At 44.5% G+C, this 16,130-nt stretch overlaps 2 protein-coding genes across 2 annotated transcripts; both read right to left on the bottom strand.

Annotated features, from left to right (window-relative positions):
• Positions 1–1,100: 1,100 nt before the first annotated feature.
• Positions 1,101–1,671, bottom strand: NUU61_008894 (C2HC-type zinc finger protein; the record flags this gene model as incomplete). Its single annotated transcript, XM_056659419.1, is given in 2 exon segments — positions 1,101–1,119; positions 1,130–1,671. 2 exon segments carry the CDS (start codon positions 1,669–1,671, stop codon positions 1,101–1,103), a joined length of 561 nt encoding a protein of 186 aa, XP_056507712.1.
• Positions 1,672–8,511: 6,840 nt separating this feature from the next.
• On the bottom strand, positions 8,512–9,082 carry NUU61_008893 (C2HC-type zinc finger protein; the record flags this gene model as incomplete). Its single annotated transcript, XM_056659418.1, is given in 2 exon segments — positions 8,512–8,530; positions 8,541–9,082. The coding sequence occupies 2 exon segments, from the start codon at positions 9,080–9,082 to the stop codon at positions 8,512–8,514; spliced, it is 561 nt and encodes a 186-aa protein (XP_056507711.1).
• Between the last annotated feature and the right edge of the window lie 7,048 nt (positions 9,083–16,130).

Below are 16,130 nucleotides of genomic sequence, written 5' to 3'. Positions count from 1 at the left end.
GCTCCTCTTAAGTTTGCCTTCGTGAGGGCCTCGAGGGCCACCTGTCACCCCTTGACTAGGTCCCTGTGCTGGTCTGTATCTGTTCCCGGTCCATGTCTCACTGGTTTGTCGGCATTCACATCGGTTGAAGACAATGAGTCCTTTCTGCCAATCGATAGCTGGGTTATGTCTTCGTAACCACGGAACTCCTAGCACGACGTCGTACTGCCCGAGGTTGGTGATGTTGAAGTTGATTGTTTCAAAATGATTTCCCAAAACCATCGGCAGGTCCCCTGTTTCGTGCGTAATTCCCGTGCTGAGTGGTTCTCCATTGAGTCCAGTAAGAGGTAAGAGCTCCTCTTTTCGTCGCCGCTGGATTGTATATTCCTGACAGCACTGTGGGCTCATGAAGTTTCCGCTGGCTCCTGAGTCGATCATCGCTCGCATATTCTTGTATGCGACGTTGACGAAGACTTTCATATGTGCCCCCCACTGTGTTGCTGCGAGTTGTGGTGTGGGTGCAATTTTCTTGTTGCCGTGCCATGTTCCTGTGTATTCGGGCTTCCACTGGGGTCGTTTTTCCCATCGCAAAGGTCTCGGCTCAACTCCAAGGTTGAGTTTCCCTGGGTAGTGGAGCATGCAATTGTCGTCGTAGCATCCTACAACCGCCCTGATGTCATGTTTCGGGTGTCGTGCGTATCCTCGACACGCGCATCGTGGATGCTCACATGGACAGGTTGGTTGGTCCTGGGATAGCTCTTCCCGAGCCGACTCATCCTGTTGGCCTTTTGTCTCGTCACTCGAGGTTTCTCTGTTCCTGGGGTTTTCCTGAGGCGTTTCCAGGATCGTCTCTTCCGTTTCTGGGAGTGTGGGTGGAGTTTCTGGGATCTCCGGCGTTCCTGGGATTTCAATTGGTGTCCTCAGGATACCTGTGCCCCACTCCTGGGAATCGTCCGACAATTCCTGGGAGTCGATGGTGTTCCAGGGACCGTACTGGGTCCATCCTTGACTCTCAATATCTTCTGAGCCTTGCTTGAAGCGCTCAAAGTGTTCCTCCGCGCTACCAGCTTGCGCGGGCGTCCTAAGGACTAGGTCGTCCATATAGACCTCGTTGTTTTGTGTCAGTTCCGCGGCATGATCCTTCGCGTACATCTGCGGCGAGTTTTCGATGATTTCATAGTCGATCTCTGGGAATTCTTCGTCGTCTGTTTCGGAGAGCATTCGCTCATCCCGATACAGTCCTGGTGGCTTGCTCCCATCCACAATCATGGGGCCTTCCCAGTCGCGCTCCTGCGTCGCGTAGAGCCGTTGAGGCTTCCCTTGTTCTGGTTTCTCGGTGCCAGTAGTGTCGTACGCACCTCTTCGTTCTTGGGTCGCGTTCAATTGTTGGGGTTTCTCCTGCCTCTTGCTTCGGCAGTCCTTGATTCGGTGTCCTGGCTTACCACAGTTGAAGCACAGGTTGTTGTTTTTGCGTCGTTTCTGTTCTTCGGTAGGCAGCCTTGCTGCATCGAGTTCCATTGGTTTGGGTCCGTAGGGGTCGTTGTCCCTTCTCCCAAAGTTCCGTCTTTGTTGGAATCGTCCGCCGTTTCCTCGTCCTGGGTTACGGCGCCATTGTTTAAGTTCGCTTTCTTCTCGCTGTCGGTCGTAGAAGCGGTTATCGATTCGTACAACAGTGTCGACGAATTCATTCATGGTGGTAGGTCGTCCGATTCGAGCGATTTCGTCCTTGATGTGTGATTTCAGCCCCCCATAGAATGGTGGAATCAAAGCGTAGTCGTCCCATCCTAGGATTGCGGCGTGTGCCATGAACTCGGCAACGTAGGCTGTTGCGGAGGTGGTTTGTCGAGTTCGTGCAAGTTTCCGTTCAGCCGTTGCTTTCGCGTCGATATCGCCGAAGGTTCGTTCAAGCAATTGTCGGAAGCTGCTGTATCGCGAAAAGATGCCCTGGGCCATGGCAGACCAGGCGTCTGGAGCCTTTTCATAGTATTCTCGAATGTACGGTTCCAACCAATCCCATGCTTGTCCTCGTAGGTATGATGACACAAAGATGACTTTTGCGGCGTCGTTGACTAGCCTTCCTCTGTTCATGTCAAGGTGCATATCCATCTGGGTGAGGAACCCTCGAAGCTTAGATCGAGTACCGTCGAAGCTCTCTGCTTTGGGTAACTTGATTCCCACGGAAGATGCTGGTGCGGAGGCGGCGATTTGGGCTGCACTTTGCTCGACTGAGTCTCGAAGGTCTCCAATGTCGTGGTCATGCTTGCTGCTAAAGGTGTTGAGCTGGCTGATCAGGGTGTGAATCTGTTCTTCCAGTGCCCTGACTCGTTTCTCATCTTCATCGTCCGAATCCAAGTCGGTGTGTCGTGTTTGCGTTTTCGGTGGCAGAGGCTCGATCGCCTTGCCCTTGTTGTTACTGCCGTGCGACGCCATGATGCTTGGACTTCACGGTTCGATGACAGGGTGATCAATGTGTTACGAACTGCTAACTGGTCACGGTGAGTAACGTCCGCAAAGGTGATACTTCTCTAGGAGTACTGCAGGCCTCAAGCGTATCCGCAACCGTACCAATGCCTCGGGGGCCTTCTATGGGCTCGGGTCTCTAGGGTGCTTGCAAGGTGTGCCAGTTAGAGCGCCGGTCAAGTCAGTCACTTAGGGATCGAGGATCACTAAGTAAGCTCCCAAGACCGTTGGAGGGTTGTCGCTATGTTCGAACTGTGAAGTACCAAAGGGTGGTTCCAAGTAACAATGATGGGATTGATCACGAAGAACTAAATACATGTGGTAAAGACTGTCCTTATATATCCCTTGCCCAGTATTCCACGCCCTCGTTTGTGGTATACTGCATGCAGGCATGTAGTAGTCCCATTGATATACCATCCGATATACCATTCCTTGGCGATGGATCGTGGTATATTGTCACGTGACTTATACCCTTGTTGTCCTGCATCATCACCGCGGGGTTGGTTGGCTCTGGTTTCCTCTCGTACCCCTGTTGGCGCGAGTGAGGTGGCTTGGTTCGTAACAAATACTTCTAATATTAGATATATAGTTTATATACTATATATAGAATTATAATAACAACGAATACCTATACTCCCGAGAGAGATAGACTACGAAATACGCTATCTATAATAAAAAAATATTTTATTGTTACGAACTGCTAACTGGTCACGGTGAGTAACGTCCGCAAAGGTGATACTTCTCTAGGAGTACTGCAGGCCTCAAGCGTATCCGCAACCGTACCAATGCCTCGGGGGCCTTCTATGGGCTCGGGTCTCTAGGGTGCTTGCAAGGTGTGCCAGTTAGAGCGCCGGTCAAGTCAGTCACTTAGGGATCGAGGATCACTAAGTAAGCTCCCAAGACCGTTGGAGGGTTGTCGCTATGTTCGAACTGTGAAGTACCAAAGGGTGGTTCCAAGTAACAATGATGGGATTGATCACGAAGAACTAAATACATGTGGTAAAGACTGTCCTTATATATCCCTTGCCCAGTATTCCACGCCCTCGTTTGTGGTATACTGCATGCAGGCATGTAGTAGTCCCATTGATATACCATCCGATATACCATTCCTTGGCGATGGATCGTGGTATATTGTCACGTGACTTATACCCTTGTTGTCCTGCATCATCACCGCGGGGTTGGTTGGCTCTGGTTTCCTCTCGTACCCCTGTTGGCGCGAGTGAGGTGGCTTGGTTCGTAACATCATCTCCCCCTCTTCCAGATTTTCGTCCTCGAAAAGTCCTTAAATTCTCGGTGTCCCCTCTAGGTGAGTTCCCACAATGTTGTCCCGTCATGTCCCCCCGCACTGCCGTTAAACCGAAGCGTAACAAGTACGCTGATAACGCTCGTTTGGGTGATAGGATTGAACGAACTGGTCGCCCCGTGGATTTCCCGTGCGATTATTGTCTTATTCGTGGAAAGTGTTGCATCATGAGTCCTTTCGTGAAGAGTAAGAAGTGTTCGACTTGTGCTCGTCGTGGACACACTTGTGAGAGGAGTTTCCACACAGATAAGGAGTGGGATGACCTGCAACAAAATGAACGAAAGTTGGCGTCCGATCTCGAGGAGGCCCAAAAGCAATTTCTTCAGCATTCGCAAAAGATGAATGAGGCGATGGCAAAGGTCCTTCGCCTCCAAAAACATCAACAATTTCTCAAAGAACGTGGTGGTCGGATGTTGGATCACGATCAGACGACGTTGGATCGGTTAAACGAAGAGGATCCCCCTACCGCCGAGGAATTTCGTGATTTTGATCGGTTGGCGGAGCAGCAGGAGATTCGTCAATTGGCTGCTACGTCGGGAGACGCTAGTCTGATGAGGATGACTCAGTCTCTGGATCAGATGCCTCCTGGCTTCTGGAGTGTCGAGGCTGCGATTGCCGAAGGGAATTTCGATCTATCCGCTGGTGGAACTGTTGAACCAGCTGAGAGCAACCCGTCAGGTGCTCAATAGGTTCCCAAGTGTTTTCAGAGGTATCGTACCCCTTCCATTTGACAAGGTAGTGAGGCTTGCCACTGATGCGTTTGTTGTCCAGAACTTTTTCGACTTCATATTCGTTTTCGGTTTCTTCTTCGATTTCCACGTTGGTAGCGAGTTCGGCGTTTTCTGGTGCGGGTTCGAGTAACGAGATATGAAACGTTGGGTGAATGCGTCGCATGCTTTCTGGTAGTTTCAAGCGAAAATTGACTGGTCCTGTTTGTTCTTCAATTTCGAATGGTCCCAACTTCAGGTGGTCGAGTTTCGCGCTCGGTCGCTTGGTTTTGATGTTTCGTCGTAGGAGGTAGACCTTCTCCCCCTTTTTCAGATCAGGGCCGGCTCGGTGGCGCTGGTCGTAGTGCGTTTTCATGCGTAGGTTCAGAAATTCGATGTCTCGAGCCATTTGCATGTGGAGTTGCTTGATCCCGGTGGTCAGTAGTCTTGCGGATTCTGCCACAGTTCTCTCGTTTCGGGGTTCTCCGATTAACTTGGGATTATACCCATAGTTCGCGAAGAACGGCGATTCCTTCGTCGTTGCATGCATCGCGTTGTTGTAAGCGAATTGTGCAATTGGTAACAATCCTGCCCAATCGTCTTGCTGGTGGTTCACATGGTGTCTCAGGTATTGTTCCAGAGTCTGGTTGACTCGTTCTGTCTGTCCGTTGGTTTGCGGGTGATATGCAGTAGAGAGTCTGTGCTCAATACCCATTTGGTCCGCAAATGATTGCCACATATTGGATGTGAACAGTTTGTCTCGGTCCGATGTGATCTTGTCGGGTACTCCATGGTTTCCGAAAACGTAGCGAAGTAGTATATTCGCCATTCGGTTTGCGTCGATGCTTTCTTTTGTCGCAACCATATATGCGTACTTTGTGAGTCGGTCGACAATGACCATGATCATATCGCAACCTTCTGATTCTGGTAGTTTCGTGATAAAGTCCATGGTAATCCATTCCCATGGCCGCGTTGGCGTGTCTGCTGTCTGCATTTCCCCGTAAGGAAGGTGTCGTGATGGCTTGTTCCGTTGACATGTGTCGCAACTTTTGATGTACCCCCTTACTTTTCGGTGCATGTTCGGGATGTAGTAGTTGCGTGAGATATGTTCCATTGTTTTTTCAACTCCCATATGTCCGTGCGTCGGGAAGTCGTGGTGTTTTTTGATGACTTCGTTCTGCAGCGATCGTGGAACATAGATCAAGCCATGGATGATGACGAATCCGTCGTCGCTTGTAGTGCCGTTGTGACGTTCGTTCCCGAGGACTGCTTGCATTGATTCGTCCTCGGCGGTGGCTCTTCGGACCTTGTCTAGCCATCCGTCGTCTTCGATTTCGCTGGTTGCTGCGAGTATTTGTCGGTTGTAGACGATGTCTCCTTGGTCGTTTGTAGTGAGGATAGCGGGCTCCGCTTCCTTTGTGCCGATCTGATAGTCAGGTCGTCTGCTGAGTGCGTCTGCGACAGCGTTTTCAGTCCCTTTGCAGTGAACAATCTTAAAATCGTATTGTGCAAGGGTTTCAGCCCATCTAGCTTGCCGTCGAGTGAGTTTCTTCGTGGTGGTGAAGAATGTCAGGTTGTGGTGGTCCGTCTTGACCGTCACAGTATGCTTTGCTCCTTCGAGGTACGCTCTCCAGACTTGAAATGCTGACACTATAGCAAGCAGTTCTTTGTCGTGGATGTCGTAATTGAGTTCTGCGGGGATCATCTTCCTAGACCAAAATGCGATTGGTCTGGGCTTTCCGTTTTCGTCCGGCTGGGTCAGTTGTGCTCCCAGGGCGTAGTCTGACGCGTCGGTTTCCATCGTGGTTGGCTTTTCGTAGTCGAAGATTCCAACGACTGTTCGTTTCTCGAACAAGCTCTTGAGTTTTTGGAATGATTCTTCTGCTTTGTCGTCCCAGTTGAACGTTTCTCCCTTCTTGGTGAATCGGTATAGTCCGGCGGCGTATTTCGAGTAACCCGGGACTAGTTTCCGATAGTAATTTGCCAATCCAAGAAAGCTTTGTACGTCCTTGACGTTTCTGGGTGTGGGCCATTCCACAATGCTTTTGACCTTTTCTTCTTCCATTCCTAGACCGTCGAGGCTGATGGTGTATCCAAGGAAGCTGGTTTCCTGGACGTGGAATTCGCATTTCTTGAGCTTCAGAGTGACTTTGGCTTCTCTGAGCTTCTGCAGCACCTTTTTGTTGTGTTCAATATGTTCTGCTTCGGTCTTGGAGAATACTAAGATATCATCCAAGTAAGCGATAACAAAAACATCGAGGTATTCTTCCAGAACGGTGAAGATGAACCTCTGGAACGATGCTGGTGCGTTGGTAAGACCAAAAGGCATAACCACATATTCGAAGTGTCCGAATTTGGTCCTGAATGCTGTCTTCCATTCATGGCCTTCCTTGATCCTGAGCCGATTGTAAGCCTCAGTGATGTCGTACTTGGTGAAGTATTTGGCTCCTTGAATGCGGTCTTGGATCTCGTGAATCAGTGGTAACGGATGTCGATCTTTGATGGTAATCGAATTTAATTGTCGATAGTCCACACAAAGTCGAAGACTTCCATCTTTCTTTGGTACGAATAGGATAGGATATCCTGCTGGTGAGGTGGATTTCCGAATGTATCCTTTCCTCAGGTTCGTGTCGATGTATTCCTTCAGCGTCTCCGATTCCTTCTGTGAGAGCTGGTAAATTGGTCTGAATGTAGGCTCCTTGCCTTCTTCGAGGTTGACCTCGTGGTCGTACGGGCCATGCTCTGGTAGCGTGCCCTCCTTTGGTGGCGTAAACACATCCTGGAAGTCTTGGTATTCCTCAGGAATCTGTGTTTCTTCCCCTGTTGCACAGAGGGCTGTGGAGCCGTGTTCAACCATCACGTACTCCCTTAGCTCGTCGTCTGTCATATCCGGTCGTTGCTCGGTGTTGACGATGGTACTGGCTTCCGTTGCCTTGTACTGTGCCCCGCCTCTGGGCCGAGTGCTCCTCTTAAGTTTGCCTTCGTGAGGGCCTCGAGGGCCACCTGTCACCCCTTGACTAGGTCCCTGTGCTGGTCTGTATCTGTTCCCGGTCCATGTCTCACTGGTTTGTCGGCATTCACATCGGTTGAAGACAATGAGTCCTTTCTGCCAATCGATAGCTGGGTTATGTCTTCGTAACCACGGAACTCCTAGCACGACGTCGTACTGCCCGAGGTTGGTGATGTTGAAGTTGATTGTTTCAAAATGATTTCCCAAAACCATCGGCAGGTCCCCTGTTTCGTGCGTAATTCCCGTGCTGAGTGGTTCTCCATTGAGTCCAGTAAGAGGTAAGAGCTCCTCTTTTCGTCGCCGCTGGATTGTATATTCCTGACAGCACTGTGGGCTCATGAAGTTTCCGCTGGCTCCTGAGTCGATCATCGCTCGCATATTCTTGTATGCGACGTTGACGAAGACTTTCATATGTGCCCCCCACTGTGTTGCTGCGAGTTGTGGTGTGGGTGCAATTTTCTTGTTGCCGTGCCATGTTCCTGTGTATTCGGGCTTCCACTGGGGTCGTTTTTCCCATCGCAAAGGTCTCGGCTCAACTCCAAGGTTGAGTTTCCCTGGGTAGTGGAGCATGCAATTGTCGTCGTAGCATCCTACAACCGCCCTGATGTCATGTTTCGGGTGTCGTGCGTATCCTCGACACGCGCATCGTGGATGCTCACATGGACAGGTTGGTTGGTCCTGGGATAGCTCTTCCCGAGCCGACTCATCCTGTTGGCCTTTTGTCTCGTCACTCGAGGTTTCTCTGTTCCTGGGGTTTTCCTGAGGCGTTTCCAGGATCGTCTCTTCCGTTTCTGGGAGTGTGGGTGGAGTTTCTGGGATCTCCGGCGTTCCTGGGATTTCAATTGGTGTCCTCAGGATACCTGTGCCCCACTCCTGGGAATCGTCCGACAATTCCTGGGAGTCGATGGTGTTCCAGGGACCGTACTGGGTCCATCCTTGACTCTCAATATCTTCTGAGCCTTGCTTGAAGCGCTCAAAGTGTTCCTCCGCGCTACCAGCTTGCGCGGGCGTCCTAAGGACTAGGTCGTCCATATAGACCTCGTTGTTTTGTGTCAGTTCCGCGGCATGATCCTTCGCGTACATCTGCGGCGAGTTTTCGATGATTTCATAGTCGATCTCTGGGAATTCTTCGTCGTCTGTTTCGGAGAGCATTCGCTCATCCCGATACAGTCCTGGTGGCTTGCTCCCATCCACAATCATGGGGCCTTCCCAGTCGCGCTCCTGCGTCGCGTAGAGCCGTTGAGGCTTCCCTTGTTCTGGTTTCTCGGTGCCAGTAGTGTCGTACGCACCTCTTCGTTCTTGGGTCGCGTTCAATTGTTGGGGTTTCTCCTGCCTCTTGCTTCGGCAGTCCTTGATTCGGTGTCCTGGCTTACCACAGTTGAAGCACAGGTTGTTGTTTTTGCGTCGTTTCTGTTCTTCGGTAGGCAGCCTTGCTGCATCGAGTTCCATTGGTTTGGGTCCGTAGGGGTCGTTGTCCCTTCTCCCAAAGTTCCGTCTTTGTTGGAATCGTCCGCCGTTTCCTCGTCCTGGGTTACGGCGCCATTGTTTAAGTTCGCTTTCTTCTCGCTGTCGGTCGTAGAAGCGGTTATCGATTCGTACAACAGTGTCGACGAATTCATTCATGGTGGTAGGTCGTCCGATTCGAGCGATTTCGTCCTTGATGTGTGATTTCAGCCCCCCATAGAATGGTGGAATCAAAGCGTAGTCGTCCCATCCTAGGATTGCGGCGTGTGCCATGAACTCGGCAACGTAGGCTGTTGCGGAGGTGGTTTGTCGAGTTCGTGCAAGTTTCCGTTCAGCCGTTGCTTTCGCGTCGATATCGCCGAAGGTTCGTTCAAGCAATTGTCGGAAGCTGCTGTATCGCGAAAAGATGCCCTGGGCCATGGCAGACCAGGCGTCTGGAGCCTTTTCATAGTATTCTCGAATGTACGGTTCCAACCAATCCCATGCTTGTCCTCGTAGGTATGATGACACAAAGATGACTTTTGCGGCGTCGTTGACTAGCCTTCCTCTGTTCATGTCAAGGTGCATATCCATCTGGGTGAGGAACCCTCGAAGCTTAGATCGAGTACCGTCGAAGCTCTCTGCTTTGGGTAACTTGATTCCCACGGAAGATGCTGGTGCGGAGGCGGCGATTTGGGCTGCACTTTGCTCGACTGAGTCTCGAAGGTCTCCAATGTCGTGGTCATGCTTGCTGCTAAAGGTGTTGAGCTGGCTGATCAGGGTGTGAATCTGTTCTTCCAGTGCCCTGACTCGTTTCTCATCTTCATCGTCCGAATCCAAGTCGGTGTGTCGTGTTTGCGTTTTCGGTGGCAGAGGCTCGATCGCCTTGCCCTTGTTGTTACTGCCGTGCGACGCCATGATGCTTGGACTTCACGGTTCGATGACAGGGTGATCAATGTGTTACGAACTGCTAACTGGTCACGGTGAGTAACGTCCGCAAAGGTGATACTTCTCTAGGAGTACTGCAGGCCTCAAGCGTATCCGCAACCGTACCAATGCCTCGGGGGCCTTCTATGGGCTCGGGTCTCTAGGGTGCTTGCAAGGTGTGCCAGTTAGAGCGCCGGTCAAGTCAGTCACTTAGGGATCGAGGATCACTAAGTAAGCTCCCAAGACCGTTGGAGGGTTGTCGCTATGTTCGAACTGTGAAGTACCAAAGGGTGGTTCCAAGTAACAATGATGGGATTGATCACGAAGAACTAAATACATGTGGTAAAGACTGTCCTTATATATCCCTTGCCCAGTATTCCACGCCCTCGTTTGTGGTATACTGCATGCAGGCATGTAGTAGTCCCATTGATATACCATCCGATATACCATTCCTTGGCGATGGATCGTGGTATATTGTCACGTGACTTATACCCTTGTTGTCCTGCATCATCACCGCGGGGTTGGTTGGCTCTGGTTTCCTCTTGTACCCCTGTTGGCGCGAGTGAGGTGGCTTGGTTCGTAACATTTATCAGAATAAAATAAATTAACTATATTTAATAGAACTACCTTAATAGTCCTATATTTTATATTATCTATATAGATATAGAACTCTATTAAAGATATTAAAAAGACTACTAGTTATTATTTTAGAGAGCTTCCTAAGCCCTATAAAATAGATAATAGTTACTCCTACTCCTAAAATAATATCTCTTGTAATGAAAAGGCCTCACGAATAGCTAATAAATATATTATATAATAGAATCTAATAATAAATAAAACGAAGCTATTAAAAAAGATCTCTAATCTATTACTAATTAAATTAATAAATAATATTAGTAATTAGCTCTCTATAATTATAAACCTTCTTTTAGATATTATTAATCTTTAGAATGTTAATAAATAATATTAATTTTATAATATATATATCAATAAAGAATTAAAGGATATATTACACTACGCGGCCAAAAGTCTGCCGATAGTCTATAATTTCGATTTACCCCACTATATTAAAAACTGAATAACTCCCCTAATATTAATTAATATAAATATGTACTAAATATATAAAGGAAATAGATTAATATCTAGTATACCAACCCTTCGCTGTGTGTATAGTAGCTATTCTACGAGGCATAAATCGAATTAAGCTATTAATAACGTTTTGGTCTAGTAGTTCCTATACTTTGTATATAGCTTTTTTAAAGATCTCCTAATCTAATTTAGACCTTCTATTACCTAGCTAAGGGTATAGTTAAAGAATTTTGATCTTTAGAAGTCGCTATATGTAAAGAATATACTTGTCAGGGTATAAGGCCTGTCGATCAGGTAAAGAAACAAGGGGAAGGAGTAAGGGAAAACAGTATATCCTTATTACTGTCAAGACTGAATCTTGTCTTGCCAGCTGGATGCGGGAGTGTCAATTTATTATATAGTATCTTCGTAACTCCACGTATCATCGATGATGTAAACGACTGGGTCTCTGTTATGTATCGTGATTATTCCTCTGTAGGGTGGATCAAGCAACAAGTTCTGACTTCCTTTAGGATCATATAATATTATCTGATTCACCCCTTCCGTCAGTTAGGAATAACTTCATACTTTGCTATCTTAGTAGACCCTTTATAATTATCCCCCTTTTTAAGGTTAGGTAGCCTTAACTGACGCGTTTATTTTATTGCTATGATATAGACACGTCGGCGCGGTATCTTTTTGTGGGGTTTTCGTTTGCCTTACCGTCGAGACGATAAAGAGATTATATGGTTAACTAGTAAATAAAGACGCGTCGAATTATATATTCGAGTCTTTGTTTATGTTTTTGAGTAGTAACTCTTTTCTTCTTTTTTTTTCTCTCCTATGTTATATTCGTTACGTTTTATCCTCTATTTCTTGCTGTTTCTACTGCTTCCTATTCCTTTTCCGTGACTATTACTATCGTTATACCTCGTCGTCGTCGTTCGGGTTAGTTATTATACCGGCCGGTGCGTTCTATTACTATTTCGCCTATCTTCTTATAGTATACTAAGTATTTTCGGACTAAGATTAAGGCGTATAACTCTAAGTTATCTTTTGTCGTCGAATATAAACTAGATACGGCAGCTTCGGTTATCTATCGGTAGTATTCCGCCCGTAACGCGTTATATAATATAGTATATTCCACGGTATCTTTGTTTTGGCTTATACTAACGTTCTTTAGGTTATAGAGGGTATAGTTAAGGATATCTACGATCTATAGGTAATCCTTAGCTAGCTAAATAAGGAATTTCTGGAGCCCCTAGCTAAGGGTACTCTTAAGGAGGGGGATAAAGAGAAGGAGAATAAATAGGAGAAAGACGTGTTAATCGCGGCCGGAAAAGCCACGATAGAGCTTGTAAAGGCCTTTAATATAATAGAGTTAGCGTATTATTATTAGTTCTCTCTTATTACTACCCGTAAGTCGACTATAGTAAGTAGGATCGCTAGTACCGGTATGATTTTGTTAATATTCCGGTAGGCCTAATATAAGGTTTATATAGTATATATCGCTATTCGTCGCTAGGATATAGCTATTTATATCCTTTTATCTAAGGATCTCTCGGGGAAGTATCTCCGAAAGTTCTAGTCCCGGTGTCTTCTCTGTTTAGTTCTAGAAGATAATAGTTTTATATATTAGGTAGCGGCGAAGTAGGGGCTTCTAGAGGCCCTATAATTAGTATCCTAAAATAAATATAGTCCCGATCTAGCGGTCTCCGATCCGATTAATAATCCTGATACCGAGCGTCGCCTAAAGTAGTTAAAGAAGAACTTCCCTATTCCTATTCCTAAGTTTTAAGTAGAGTTCTATGCTTATACCGCTATTTTGTAGTAATAATAACAATATTGTTCTAGTAGAGTTTTAGTAGCTTTCTACTTAGTTTATAGGATTTCTTTTTAAGTAATATCTTATCTCTTTTATCTTTATTTCTTATATTTTGTAATAACTCCTTTTATATTCGCTATATTTTCTTCTAGGATCTACTAATTATACTCTAATAGCCAGCCCTTCTATTTAACTAGGAAGTAGGATTTTCTATTAAAATATTAGTGATCTTTTACTTCTTTAATCTCCTATTCGTTATTATCTTATAGTTCTAGTATTGGTATACTTCTATTATTGTTTCGCTCTTTATCCCTTTATTTCTAGGGTTTAAGAAGTAATATATAGAATACATTATAAATTCGATCGTACTAGTTTAGTAGAACTAGTCGATATATCTATAATCCGATCTTCTCGAGAATTCAGAGAGGTCTAATAAACTTAGGTACTAATTTCTTTATTATCTTTAATCTTAAGTTTCTTATTAATAGGGCGACTAAGTCCCTATATTTAAATAATATTTCTTTATAGGTTTTATTATAGTATTTCGCTTATGTTTCTATTACTTTTCGCTATTATTCTATTAAGTCTTACCTTAACTTTTATAGTTTTTTAGCGCGCGTTTCCGCTGCTAAGACCTTTTTTAAAAGCGTGTTATCCTTAGTATATAATCAGAAATTAGGCGAATATCCTATTAAAGTCTAGAATACGGATTTCCTTATTATTACGTTAGGGGTATTATTATATATAAATTACGTATTTCTTAGTAATTTTGGCTATATAATCTATTCTCTATTAATAAAGTAGTGAAGATAGCGTTCTAACGTCTAGTTTGTCCTTTCCGTTTAGCTATTAGTTTATAGATAAAATACTATCGAAAGACAGAGTTTGATATAGCTGATATAGTATAACTTTAACTAAAATTTACTAGTAAAGAGTGATCCTTGATCTAAGATAATTCTGTCTAGTAGCCTATACTATAGTTCTACTTTATTATAGAATAATTCTATAAGTTCTGTAGCGTCGATTGTTGCCGATACGGCGAAGAATAGGGACTATTTCATTAGTCTATCGATAATAACTAGTATCGCGTTAACTTCTTAGGTTCTATTTCTGCTTAGTAATAACCCCGTGATAAAGTCTATTAATAGTTTACTGAAGGGCAGAGATAGTATTAGTAGCGATTCTAGTTTACTATATAGGTAATACCTTAGTATTATTATTCTTTAATATATTACGTATATCTAGATATATTCTTTTACGTTATCCTAAAATCTAATCTAGTAGAACTTCCTTCTTAGTAGCGTTTCGGTCCTATTTCGCCTGAAATAGCCTACTAAGGGATTATTATAATAAATACTTAGTAACTTCTTTCTAAGGTTCTCCTCTATTAGGATAAAAAGATAATTCTTAAATTAAAGAAGGCCTTTTAGGTTAATACCCTAATTCTTAAAGTTTTTGGATATCTAATTTAACGCGGCTTTTAGCCTTTACGTCTCTAGGTCCTTATCTTAGATCTATTTAATTATCGTCTATAATTCGGTGCCAGCTTCTATTAAGTAGATATACTCTTTTTTATAAGCACCCTATACCTTATATTAGGGTATTCTCTTATCTTTTATAAGTTTTTCCTAGATAGCCTAATTAGCTACTTCTATACTAGTAGACTCTTTTCTACTCTTCGCTATATAGATACTAAACTAGGGATCACTTTCCCCTAAAGGTATCTCGCTAGGTTTAAACTAGGATTTCTTAGCGATAAGGTCTATAACTATAATTACTTAAATACTAGCTTTCCGTGGGCTAGACGGTAGCTCTTCGGTTATAATCTATTTTTATAATAGTATAAGTAATTCTTTTCCCGGAGCGTCCCCCTAAATAGAATTAGGTTTTCTCGAAAGTCTATCCGTAGGATTACTTTTTCCTAATTAGTGCTTAATTATAAAGTTAAATAGTATAAGATATATATACTAATATATCTATCTTCTATTTAGCTTAGTTTATTTTATAAAAGATTAAAGGTTTAAGTGATCCGATAATACTTCGATAGTGAATCTGCTACCTTCTAAGTACTATCTCTAATATTTAAAGGAGTATACGATTACGAAAAGTTCTTAGTCTAGTATACTATAATTCAACTCTGCCCTAGAGAATAATTTTAACTAAAAGGTAACTAGATAATACTAATCTTAGTTATCTAGTTAAGAGAGAATACTAGCTATTCCTCGATTTAATATATCCGTTTCGATATATATTAGATATTAGGGATTAAAGTATTATAGTAGGGATATATTACGAAAGGCTGCGATTAGGCGTTAAAACGCCACTTTTTTATAAATTATAAATTAGCAACTTCTAGATTTTTTGCTATTCTTACTCTTTTTAAGTAATATAGTTAAAAGTACTGTGATATAAGAGAAGTTATAGATAAATTATCGATAGAAGTGTAAAGAATATACTTGTCAGGGTATAAGGCCTGTCGATCAGGTAAAGAAACAAGGGGAAGGAGTAAGGGAAAACAGTATATCCTTATTACTGTCAAGACTGAATCTTGTCTTGCCAGCTGGATGCGGGAGTGTCAATTTATTATATAGTATCTTCGTAACTCCACGTATCATCGATGATGTAAACGACTGGGTCTCTGTTATGTATTGTGATTATTCCTCTGTAGGGTGGATCAAGCAACAAGTTCTGACTTCCTTTAGGATCATATAATATTATCTGATTCACCCCTTCCGTCAGTTAGGAATAACTTCATACTTTGCTATCTTAGTAGACCCTTTATAATTATCCCCCTTTTTAAGGTTAGGTAGCCTTAACTGACGCGTTTATTTTATTGCTATGATATAGACACGTCGGCGCGGTATCTTTTTGTGGGGTTTTCGTTTGCCTTACCGTCGAGACGATAAAGAGATTATATGGTTAACTAGTAAATAAAGACGCGTCGAATTATATATTCGAGTCTTTGTTTATGTTTTTGAGTAGTAACTCTTTTCTTCTTTTTTTTTCTCTCCTATGTTATATTCGTTACGTTTTATCCTCTATTTCTTGCTGTTTCTACTGCTTCCTATTCCTTTTCCGTGACTATTACTATCGTTATACCTCGTCGTCGTCGTTCGGGTTAGTTATTATACCGGCCGGTGCGTTCCACCACTATTTCGCCTGCCTTCCTGTGGTGCACTAAGTGTTTTCGGACCAAGGTCAAGGCGTACGACTCCAAGTCGCCCTTCGTCGTCGAATGTGAACTGGATGCGGCGGCTTCGGTTACCTGTCGGCAGTGTTCCGCCCGCAACGCGTCATGTGACACGGTACGTTCCGCGGCACCTTTGTTTTGGCTTACACTGACGTTCTTTAGGTTGTGGAGGGCATGGTTGGGGACGCCTACGATCTGCAGGTGATCCTCAGCTGGCT

The sequence above is a fragment of the Penicillium alfredii genome (assembly GCF_028826965.1).
Source record: "Penicillium alfredii strain IBT 34128 chromosome Unknown utg000011l_segment0_segment0, whole genome shotgun sequence".
Taxonomy (NCBI): domain Eukaryota; kingdom Fungi; phylum Ascomycota; class Eurotiomycetes; order Eurotiales; family Aspergillaceae; genus Penicillium; species Penicillium alfredii.
The sequence above is the reverse complement of the archived record's forward strand: the minus strand, read 5'-3'. Positions and strand labels throughout refer to the sequence as shown.